The sequence below is a fragment of the Lactuca serriola genome, chromosome 7 (assembly GCF_051521515.1).
Source record: "Lactuca serriola cultivar US96UC23 chromosome 7, Lser_US96UC23_V15, whole genome shotgun sequence".
Taxonomy (NCBI): Eukaryota; Viridiplantae; Streptophyta; class Magnoliopsida; order Asterales; family Asteraceae; genus Lactuca; species Lactuca serriola.
This window is the reverse complement of record NC_136414.1, coordinates 101,602,812-101,615,580: the sequence shown is the minus strand read 5'-3', so window position 1 is coordinate 101,615,580 and position 12,769 is coordinate 101,602,812. Positions and strand designations below refer to the sequence as shown.

At 33.0% G+C, this 12,769-nt stretch overlaps 2 protein-coding genes across 4 annotated transcripts; one reads left to right on the top strand and one right to left on the bottom strand.

Moving 5' to 3' along the window:
• Nucleotides 1-4,636: 4,636 nt before the first annotated feature.
• On the bottom strand, nt 4,637-9,203 carry LOC145062648 (uncharacterized). Of its 3 annotated transcripts, none has more exons than XM_079010230.1 (4): nt 8,235-9,203; nt 7,300-7,827; nt 5,057-5,768; nt 4,637-4,984 (listed from the first exon to the last, which is right to left on the bottom strand). In XM_079010230.1, the coding sequence occupies exons 3-4, from the start codon at nt 5,760-5,762 to the stop codon at nt 4,698-4,700; spliced, it is 993 nt and encodes a 330-aa protein (XP_078866356.1). In that variant the 5' UTR covers nt 5,763-5,768; nt 7,300-7,827; nt 8,235-9,203; the 3' UTR covers nt 4,637-4,697. The 3 variants fall into 3 exon arrangements, with proteins under 3 accessions (XP_078866356.1, XP_078866357.1, XP_078866355.1); XM_079010231.1 differs by having other exon boundaries at nt 8,331-9,203; XM_079010229.1 differs by having other exon boundaries at nt 9,021-9,202.
• A 2,793-nt stretch (nt 9,204-11,996) lies between these two features.
• On the top strand, nt 11,997-12,347 carry LOC145064257 (uncharacterized). The gene has a single exon (XM_079011739.1). It carries the CDS (start codon nt 11,997-11,999, stop codon nt 12,345-12,347), a length of 351 nt encoding a protein of 116 aa, XP_078867865.1.
• Nucleotides 12,348-12,769: the final 422 nt, after the last annotated feature.

Here is a 12,769-nt window from a genome sequence, read left to right as displayed (position 1 = left end):
TAGTTTTTTTAGATCATCCCACAGTTAACACATAGTTTTCCATGAAAAAGCTTTTCATTAACACCGATATTGATGAATCATGTTTTCAAGAAAAGGTAATTTATGTTTTATCATTTTATTTCTATAATTACCCTTTATGTGACTAATATTAGTTATTTTTCTTATAAAATTAGTTTTGGTGGAGACGATCCCACTGATTCATCTGCGAATACAAATACACTCATTCAATTTAATCAAGTTAGTAAGCATGATGATTTTCATACATAAGTTTCAGTTCAAGACTAATGCATAGGTTTTGAAACACAGTAAAGAAATTGTGAATGTTACATTAGAAAACATTTGCTGAGTTTTAATTTTAATAGCAAGTTTGAAAAAGTTTGTTTTTTTATACTTGTAAACAACAATTTTATTTTTCATGTTGGTTGTTTAAGATCTTGGTTTGAAAGGTGGAAACAATAGTTAAACATCATTGTTTGTTTTAGTGGTTTCTTACCTAAATTATGGATTATACATTATTTTTTCACATTTTGCTCTTATAAAAAAAGTGTTTGTTAATGCTATTAGTTGTTTAATCTATTTTTTTGGTATATTAAAAATCCTACTCTAGGGTTGTACATGCAATTTGTTTCTTTAATATATTTGTTGTGACATCCCCAATTTCACGGCCAAAAAAGACCGATTTCGTTTATGCTTTTTAAAATAAAATCAGAGTAATCATTTCATTAAAAGTGTTACGGAATTTGTTCCCAAAGTCAAACATGATAAAAATTTATCAAAACCTTGCTTTAAGAAATATATATTTTTATTTCATAATAAAACCTCGGGATGTCATGTTCCGATACAGATCAAAAGCAGAAACAAGACCTTATAAGCCTTACAACAGTTATTTATAACTAATGGCCTATAATCCAAAATCACTCATCATCATCATCCGACTATGCTCGGGGTCCACTACCTGTAATCATAAAAAGCTGAGTGGGTCAGGCTTGGAAGCCTGGTGAGCATATAGGGTTTTCAACCCACAATACATAAATTTATTATGTTTAAACATCAATCAGTCAACCAAATTACCCCAATTACCCATTCCCGTTATCCTCACCTTACGTCCCTAAAACAACTATCACAAGGGACCTAGCCTAAGGATTTTCATTAGGGGTGACAACATTGTTTTCCTACAACAATTTATGTCAAATAGGCACGAAGTCACATCGTCGCCAAGATTTATCCAATAGGCACTACGTCTCATAGTCACCAGGGTTTACCTAATAGGCACGAAGTCAGATCATCACCAAAGTTTACTTAACAGGAACTAACAACATTGATCCCCACATACTAACTTTATACAGTGATCTTACTAGATCTAGCCTAAAGGATCGATATGAACAACTAACTACGAAACTACTTCAGAAATCCTCTAGCAGTAAACAAGGATTGATAAAGATATTGAATGAATGGACTAAGTTTAACTACGCACCTTTGTTCATAAAAGAAAGAACCACAAGACAATTAAGTCAGGGGTATTTATCAATGCCTAGGCTGTGGTCTGAATATCGTGAGGTATATAACCCCCAGACGCACCCTATCCAGCATCGAACTTTGCCTAGGCTGTGGTCTGAATATCGTGAGGTATATAACCCCCAGACGCACCCTATCCGGCAATGTAAACACTAACTAATGCCTAGGTTGTGGTCTGAATATCGTGAGGTATATAACCCCCAGACGCACCCTATCCAGCATCGAACTTTGCCTAGGCTGTGGTCTGAATATCGTGAGGTATATAACCCCCAGACTCACCCCTATCCGGCATCGGAAAGGAAAACACTGACTAATGCCTAGGCTGTAGTCTGAACCCCCAGACTCACCCCTATCCGGCATCGGAAAGGAAAACACTGACTAATGCCTAGGCTGTGGTCTGAACCCCCAGACTCACCCCTATCCGGCATCGGAAAGGAAAACACTGACTCATGAAGCTCGTCCGATCACTTCACAAAAGAAACAAAGACTCCAAATCTCTTCAAAATAAAAGCATTGGGAAAATACTAATAAAGTACTCCCATACGCTCTCGTACCCCGACACGTAATAGTGTCAAAAAGAAGAATTAACGGATGAACAAATAGTTCAAAAACACCTAAGGAACATATAGTTCAAGAACACTTTATGAACATATAGTTCAAACATACGTACCGATTACGAGTCTACTAACGTTCCATTGGACTATCTAAAATAGTATGTGGCCGTTGTCTATACTCTGTTAGATGACTAGATCATCTTAAACATCGATACCTCTCATCACTTTATTTTATCACACACCAACTATCTACCCATGTTCTACCCAACATATTTGTAAATAAATATATATATATATATATATATATATATATATATATATATATACAGTTTAAAACTTGTATAAAATATCAACACAACAGTCACCTCAAATAAACAATTAATATATTTACACGTAACATGTATTTTAAGGTAAATACTTCATATCTATGTGTAAATTGAAAGTGAATATACACTCACTTGATTTGATAATAATTGGGCAGCAATTCGTTTCCTAAAACGATCGTTTTTAATAAAACCAGGAGTTTTATTAAGAAACCGGGCTCTGCGAAAGGTCGGGCTTCAAAACCAAAAAGATAAATTTTCCGGGCCTTCGGGCACTCTGAGACGTGTTCCGGGCGTTGGAAATGATCTTGGGGCATCGGGGGAAGCGAAAATGGCTAAAATATTGAAAAAGGGGTGAAAAATGGCCATTTTCCAAAAGTAGCCGGAAGATCTCGCAAGGCCACTATTTATAGGGGAGAGCTGCGAGGGTTCGGCCGAGAAGGAAGAGTCAGCGAGGGCAGGTGGCATCCGCGGAGCGAGGACAGGTGGCGGGTGCGAGCTTCGGACACGCGGATTGGGCCAACGAGGCTCGGATGATGAGTCAGAAGCGAGGCGTCGGAAGATCATTGGACCGTACCCTCGATCCAATCAGCAAGCGACACGCGGGTCGGATCACGTGGGTTGCATGCGAGGATCACGTAGCTATTGTTCATGCGAGGGTGACTCAGCAGATTTCGCCACGTGGCATATGCGAGGCGAGGACACGTGGCAAAACGTGACTATGCGAATTTTCTCGATTTTTGTGAAAAAAACTTCTAAAATCCATAACTTTCGCATACGAGCCCCGTTTTTGACGTTCTTTATATGCACATGTAGCTAAAATTACGCTCTACAACTTCCGTTTATACTTCGTCGGCTAATTTTGAATTTATTTTTATATTATTATTTTTAACAGACCGGGACAGGAAATCCGTTAAAAATCCATAACTTCTTCATCCGCCGTCCGTTTTCGTCAGACTTTTTACAGTTGTGCTCCTAATGATGATACCTTCAATTCTTGTTTAGGTTGTGTCGGCTAAAAATCGCTCGATCTAAAATTTGAGTTTTTAGCTGTCTACTGCTAAGCTGAAACTTCGAAAAATCATAACTTCATCATACGAAGTCAAATTTGGGCGTTCTTTTTATCGAACTTCTCGGTTTAACGAATACTACGAATTTCGTTTAGATTACTAAGGCTAAAAAGTAGTTTATCAAAAACTCACTTTTTACGACATTCGGCACCGTGTCGGTTTTGTCGCGAAACTTCAACAGGTCATAACTTCTTCGTTATAACTCGGATTTCAGTATTCTTTATATCCCCGAAATCCTTGTTTCAACCACTACAACTTTATGTAAAGACATCAGGCTTATCTCACACTTTAATTTTGATGCTTATTTTTATGTTTAATTAATTAAACCCTAATAATTAAGCATAAAACACATAATTCACATAATTCCTTTTCATTTCTTCTAAATGAGTTACAAAGGTTAACCTAAACCATTATGTCAATATTAATGTCTAGTCTAAAAACACGGGCGTTACATTTGTTTTTATAGAACTCACAATACGCTCTTATTGTGTTTCGTTTTATCAATTTACTATTTTTTGTTTCTTTAAATTATCACATAACCAATATTCTCAAAAAAAAAGATATTTCATATTTGAGTAAATTACTAAAATCGTCCTTGTGGTTTGGTCAAAATTGCATGTTTGGTCTCTAACCTTTTTTTGCACTTGGATCGTCCCTGTGGTTTGATTTTGTTGCGTTTTTCGTCCCTGTGGTTTGATTTTGTTTCATTTTTCGTCCCTTACATACATAAAGTTAGGGACCAAACATGCAATTTTTACCAAACCATAGGGACGAAAAACGCAACAAAATCAAACCACAAGGACGATCCGAATGCAAAAAAAAAAGTTAGGGACCAAACGTGCAATTTTGACCAAACCACAGGAACGATTTCAGTAATTTACTCTTCATATTTTTATGATATCTCCTTGCTGTTACCAAAATCACAAAAGATGATTATATTACATCTATAAAATCAATAGGCATAATGCAATGTACATAGAAAAAGCTAAATATAATACAAAGTGGAACAAAGTAACCCATGACATTAGGTTTTATGGCAATTTGACTCCAAAAATAATCCTAAACACATATAATAGAAGATTGTTTACGAGTTTATACTAAACTTCTTTTAGCCTATATATATATATATATATATATATATATATATATATATATATATATATATATATATATATAGGCTAAAAGAAGTTTAGTATTTTTTTGTAAAATATAAATGTAATATTTTTTGATATTTATCATAGATAATGTTTTTTTACGCATAATGAAACATATTTTAGACATTCTTCCATTAATACCAATTTAGGGAATGGTGTCATCCTCTTCAATATAGGGAAGCGTGCTTTCAAAACACCAAAAGCACGCTCAATGACATTCCGAAGTTTTGCATGTCCATGGTTAAATTTTTCTTTATTGGTCAATGCACATCTTTGACGAAAATCTCCAAGCCAATACCTCACATTACGATAAGGGGCCATAAATCCTCGAGTGTGTGCATACGCGGCATCGCAAAGATAATATTTGTCTGAAAAAAATGCAAAACACTAATCAATTTTCAAATTAAAATGAAAATATTAAAAAAAAAACAAAAAATTACCTGGTGGTGGAAACGGGAATGATGCTTGTGGATCGGCTACTGCTTCTAATAATATTCTAGAGTCATGCGCTACCTCTTCCCACCCGGTCACAACAAATGTAAAAATCATATTGAAGTCACATATTGCCAATACGTTTTGGTAGCAGTCTCCCTTTCCCCTACTTCTATATAACTCTTGTTTCTTAGCAGGGACAACAGCATGTATCAAAGTGTCATCAAGTGCACCAACTGCTCCTTTGAAAACCCTTCGTAGCCTCCTATTATGTCCTGAAATGTTTGGATTCAGATTAAAAGATGTTGGTACTATAACATCTTGTGCGAAAAGCATCATTTTTTCCAACACTTCATAAAAAAAATTATGAATTATTTGCTTCGAGTGTTGAAATCTCCGCTTGATAATCACGTAACGTTGATTATGTCCGATCATCATCAAAAACATAGCCATCTTTTCCTCAACTGATACATGTTTGTTGTCCTTTAATGAGTAATTTGCTCTAAAATGAGCACATAGTCGTACAAAAGATTCACGGGACATGCGTAATACTTCAACACATTGTAAACGATTACGGTGTAATAACTCCAATGTGTATTCGTGTCCCGTCATTTCCGAATCATTATCCCGCAATCGTTTCACACCCCTCTTCCAAAAATAACGGATGTATAGGTACATTAGAATTACGAGAAGTAACTTTTGATCGTGATCCATCTGAACCTAAAATCAACAAAGTAGAACTTTAAAAAACATTACATAAACCATATTTCAAGTATCAAATAAACATTCCATTTATCATATTTCAAGCCAAAATAACATTACATAAACCATATTTTAAGTATCAAATAAACATTCCATTAATCATATTTCAAGTACCAACAAGGGCAAAAAGACCTAACAAAATAGTTCCAACAAAGGCAAAAACATTTAACAAAGTAGTTCCAACAAGGGCAAAAAGTCCTAACAAAATAGTTCCAACAAAGGCAAAAACATTTAACAAAGTAGTTCCAACAAGGGCAAAAAGATATAACAAATACTTTCAACACTAGAAAATCATCGAACAATCTTCCCATCCTTCAAAACTCCTAAACTGGTACCCGTCATCTCAAGCCACCCTCGTAATATCTCGGGAACATCGGGCAAATGCATCCACATCTCTCTCATGTTCATGGTTCCTCCAAAAATATGATATGCGACAAAGCGTAAAGGATCTATAGGGCCTACCTGAAGGACCTAACTGAAGGACCTCTAACTACTTCTTCAATACAAGTATCCAATAAGCATTTTAAGTGCTCATTGGTCCATTGTTGTTTTTCTCCCATCTCTAATAACCAAATAACAATAAACAGTGAACAAGTAACATCATTATTTCAAGAAAAAGTTTTTATTTTCACGACAAATTTGTAATTTTGTTTTATTTTCAATCACAATAATGTGAAACTTTTTATTCAATTATAAATAACCTCAATTAGAGTGTTTTAATTCAAAGTTTTCTAAAAAACTTTATAAATCAAATAAACTTCACTTTAACGACAAAACTTTACTTCTATCAAATAAACAAAACTTATGTCTCTTTTTGATGCTTTCTATCATATACATACAAAATCAACAATCATATACATATACACTATCATATAAATATACACAATCAATAATCATATATATATATATATATATATATATATATATATATATATATATATATATATATATATACACAACTTTGAATTACTGTATATTTAAGTAATACAATCAATTCTAATTATAAGCATTGTTGATAATATGGGTGAGTGGAAATTTAACATTGTTGGTGTACATAACCTAAATTACATTCAAGGTATCATATAAGCATCATAAGAACATCATTCAAAACAACAGGAGGCATGCCCAGGCTTGACAATAACAGAATTAAACAGAAAATTTGGGTGCTACTGTTACAGGTTTAACATCCAGGTTCAATTGCTAATTGAAGCACAAACACATACACAATTGGACTTTTTCGATCAAACAGACCAAGCTGGAGATGTTACAGGTTTAACATCTCGGTATTTCATTCAAAATCAAATCCAATTTCACATTCAAAGATAAATTACTTTCATTACAAATGTTTTTATTTTACAACTCTTTTATGAGTTATGCATCAATTAACATAAATTCTGAACTATAGCTTCAATGCAACAGATAAGAAGGGAATAACAGAAAGTCGGGAGAAGAAGGAAGACTGACAACAGGAAAAAAAAAAAAAACGAACCTGTAGCTGTGAGGTCGAAGTCTCCGGTGTAGCTGTGGGGGCGACGGTCTCCGGCCGGTGGCTTCACAGGGGAGGCGCTGGTTAACGGCGGCGAGCAGGGGAGGAGTCGTCGCTTGGTCGCTAGTTGAAGTTGTCGCTGTGACCTTGTTGTTCGCCGGCTGCTGCAATCGACTGTGATGGTCGGAAAATCGGAGGACGCCGGATCGGAGAGGAAGGCGGCGATCGATGGTTTTGATCGGAGAGGAGGGTTGCGACGGTGGTGGTCGCTGCAAGGTGGAGTACGATCGATCGATCGAGGGTTTTTTCTGGGAGGGTTGGACGAGGACTGGAGGCGGAAGCAAAAAAAAAAAGACGCGTTTTTTTTAGGTTAAAGGGCTTGCAGACTTTAGAAGATACTATCCCATATCTGTGTGGTGAAGACCTCGCGCAGACGTTTTTATGTCTGCGCACTTCAGAAAAACAAACAGACTGCAAACCATTATGTCTGCGCGTGGTCTGCGCCTCGCAGACAGAAGAGGTCACGCAGACCTGCAGAGAAAAAACAAACACCCTCTTAGTCTTCTCTTATAATATGAAATACATACCGATAGTGTTCTCTCCAAATGTCCAAAATAACCTTCAATAATTATGAGATCCTGACTATTTATCAAAAGTCCAAACTACCCTCCAATAATGAAGAAGGTCATGTTGACTACAAATCAATTTCAATGTTTTTTCATAATAACAACCTGGGTAAATAGGTAATTTTACAGTAAGAACTTCTGGAAAAGGATTAAAAAATACATGTAAATTGGTAAAATTCTAATGGTTTCCTTTCTCCCAAGTGAAGTAAGTTTTGGTTTCTCATCTGGCAAGAGCTAAAAGGTAGACAAACCAACGGATGTTATTATAAACACATTTTCTTCATTGTTTTCTTGTTTATTTATGATACTAACCTTGTGTACAACCATGTAACAGAAATTTAGACATGTTTGAAGGAAACATGAATATTGAAAATCGATCCATTGGAGTAGAAATGATAAAATGTATACCATGTCACTGGCTCCATTTGAAGACACGCGCCACTTTTATGCCTTGGAATAGAAGTTGACATGTAAGCAAAAGGATTAAAAAAATACATATAAAGATGTTGACTTTTGGTCAAATCATTGATTTGGAGCCAAAATGGGTTTTGGGTATTTTGAAGATTGAGAAAAAGGGTGTTGAAGGTATGTAGAGAACCACGTCGTTAATTGTTTCTATTATACTACCCCCTAAAAAAGTTTTTAAAAAAACATAAAGGTTGTTTACTTTTGGTCAAACAGTGAATTCAGAATTGATGGCATTCATGAATTTACTCAGATTTAGCAAAGTTTCTACCCTTCGCAATTTTCATACACACATCTCTCTTTTGAGCAAAATTAAAACTAACAGATTAGTGACTAATTCACAAAATAGAAAAATTTGTATCTAATATCAAACAAAAAAACGTATATCATCCCTAATCACATCAGACTCTTCTCCTTATCCCCTTTAAAAATTGAATTACACAAGCGGGAAGTTTGAAACCCAAAAATGAAATTACACTAGCGGGAACTAAAATTTTTTAGAGAGATATTTAGGATTTATTTTTACACATACATAAAGAAGTGTTATGACCTCATAATTGAATAAGGAGAAAGTATTCCGCCTGATTTCAAGCAATTTGCATCTTAATCTAAAAAAAGCCCTAATTTTTTAACCTGTTGAAATCGCATGCTAAGAAGCCTTTCATTGGTTCAATATTAGCCAAAAGTTCCCCGCTTTCATTCTGTAATCGCAGGAAATCGAACCTCCTTCGACCACTGTTCTTCCGATTCTGCACAAGGGCATCCATCGTCTGAAGGTATGTTCCTTTTCAGTTATCTATTTTCCATCAAGAGAAAGTTTTTATTTAGTCCCCATATTTAAAAAAAAATACAACTGATTCCATTCTTTTATTAGTTGTGAGACCCGTATATTATACGGGTTAATTAAAATAAAATGTTAATATAAACGATTAGATGAAAATTTTATTTGAATTTGAAATTTAAAATAACTGAAAATTATGAGAAAAAAACATGCAAAAAATAAATTAATTAAAATTATATGTTTAGTTATTAGATTTGTATACCAAATGGATAAATTATAACAAAATGTTAAACACAAAGGTTTAAACTTTAAATTTATTTGAAATTGAAATTAAAATTTAGAATTTGAAATTTGAAATTAATAGTGTTTAATTTATGGAAACTAAATTAATGATATATTGGAAATGAAAAATGAAGTAAATGACAAGTGGAAAATAAATATATCTCAAAATTATGATAAAATGACATGTGGCCAATTGAATGTGAAAATGACAAGTGGCAAAATCATTCTTATTTATTAGGGTAGATATATATATAACACATACATACACACACATACACAAACGAAATTGAGTAATCTAACCCTTTTATTGGTTGTTTTTATAAATTATTATTATTTTTTTAAATTAACCGCTTGGTCCAGAATGGGATTTTCTAACCAGATTTAATATTTGGTAAATGAATAGATGATTCCAACCCGTTAATATGATCATCCCATAAAAACTCTAACCGGTTCCGGTCTTCCGGACCCAGTTTTTTTTGCTACACATTATTAATCAATTCATGTATTCAAGTTTATACATATTACATGACCTACCAGTCGTCTCTAATAGTTAGTTTCAAATTATTAATTTTCTTTTTAACTGTATTCTATTACTATCATTACATACCAAACAATGACATGAATGCAACAGACGCTAGAAAGAGAAGTAAAAACAGAAAGTCATATTTGAATAAAAAAAATCCAAAAAACAATATACCACATCATCATCTCATCGTACACCTACTATACATTTTTATTCATTGTACCCAATACGGTAATTTTCTTAATTTATTTTGCATTGATTATATGTTTTATTTATTTATTATTTAAAAAATAAAATTAAATAAAATAAAAATTAAATATATTTAACTTTATATCATAAAATATGACTTTAAATTGTTTTCTACTATTTTACAGGTTCAAATAATACTACAAAATCTATAAACGTGAAAGCGATGAGAAAAATTAGAAAATTATATTTGGATAATAGAAAATCCAAAATATTACCACATCAACCTATCAAAATTCATCTATTACACATGTTTCTTACAAGTCGAATAGTGGTATTTATATTTGTTTTTTTTAATTTATTTTTTAATATAAAAATTATATAAAATTTGCGAGACTCTTTAATTTACTATTTTTAATAACTAATATTATTTCGATTATTACTAACTATTTTTTCTCATTATATAAGAGATGTCTACAGTCGTGGTCGCAGATTAATATCTACAGATAACTATATTGATGGTACATTAGACAATGAAAATATAAACTCGGTCAAATTATGTGTATATCAACATACAATTATTAATCCATCTTCAACAAATATAAATGTTACAACAGCCTTTTCAAAATTTTCAAATGGTATGTATTTCCATATACACAAATATAAAAATATATGCTTCACATTTATATAATTCATAACAATTTCTAACATTCTAATTTGTATTTTTATTTTCTCTAGCAATTATATTTTTAATAATAACGTTCAAACACCACTATCTACTAACAAAGATAAGTCTATGTTTGGTACTGCCACGATATCCACCAATCGTTCTACGATAATACATAATTTTCCTTCAACAAATATAAATGTTAGAACTCCATTTTTCTAACATTTCAAATGGTATGTATTTCTAAATACACCAATTTAAAAATATATGCTTCACTTTTATATAAATCATACCAAATGCTAACGTTGTAATTTGTATTTTTTTTTTAGGCAGTTATATATTCAATAATAACCTTCAAACACCATTATCTATTAAAAAAGATAATTTTGTGTTTGGTAATGCCATGACATCCGACAATCGTTCGACAATAATCCAGAATTCTTCGTCAATCAAGTTACCAAGAGGAAAACATCAATTAAAAAGGAAGAATCCATCTATATTTGCTATACATGTGTTTGACTTGACATTATATGTGAGATTTGTCATGCAAAATTATGGAAATTTGAATCAATTATAGGGCAAAACAAAGGCAATACATCTGATTCCCTATGTTGCGGTTATAGCAATGTTGAGCTACCATCCTTAAAAGAAGCATCGTCATCCTACCGAAATCTGTATAGATCGGTAGATTCAAAAAGCAAACACTTCATGAAGAAAATTCGACAGTACAATTCAATGTTTTCATTTACATCGATAGGAGGCAAAGTTGATTCATATATCAATAAAGGCAAAGCACCATACATATTCAGACTTAATAGTCAAAATTATCATAGTATGGGAAGTCTTTTACCTACTCCTGGTTCAAGACTGTAATTCTGTTAGTTATATATATATATATATATATATATATATATATATATATATATATAGAGAGAGAGAGAGAGAGAGAGAACGAGATTTCAAATAGATCGACAAGTATTGGGTATATTATTACAATTAACTTTAATAAATCAGTTCAATTCATTGATTTTTTGTACTAACATTAAATAATTGTTTATAATGTTTTCCATGGACCAACGAACATCAACTTCAAGATCACATGATCTCTAGATTATAGAATTTTTGAAGGATATATTAGATTCAAACAATGCGTTGGTCAAGTCTTATAGGATGGTAAGAGACACTCTACATGAAAATCCTTGTGCTAATTTGAAGTTAAGATTAATTGGAAATAGAGAACAAGATGGAAGGACGTATAACTTACCAAGTTCTTCTGAGGTTGCCACTTTAGTTTTCGGTGACATTTGTGATTCAATTGAAAAAAGAGATATTGTTGTTCAAACTTCATCAGGATTATTCAAACGTATCAGTGAATTACATCCTTCTTACCCTGCTCTTCAGTATCCATTACTATTTCCATATGGCGATGGTGGTTACAGAGTTGACATCCTTTATAGAGGTATTACATCTTCAAGTAATAGCAAGCGTCCAACCTGTACAATGAGAGAATTTTTGGCTTAAAGAATTCAAGACATGGATCAATCGTTCTCATTAATTCTTAATGCAAAAAGGTTGTTCCAGCAATTTTTGGTTGATGGTTATACCATGATTGAAAGTGAGAGACTATTTTTCATACTTAACCAACAAAAAATTCTTACATGTGAGTCTTATGCAAGGTTCTAAATGGCGTGAGGCGTGGCGTGGCGGCAAGGCCAAGCCTCAAGCTTAACGAGCCATGGCGAGCCACGGCGTTTTTCAAGGCGTGATGTAAGGCGGCGATTTTGTATTAATTTAAAATTATATTACCACATAAATATAAATTTATATTAAATATAACTACTTATTAGAAGTGTTAGATCAATAACTAATAACAAAAAGTTAACAAAAACCACAATACTTGTATCTCCGATTTGAAAAGACATAATGAAGCGAAAAAAATTGTG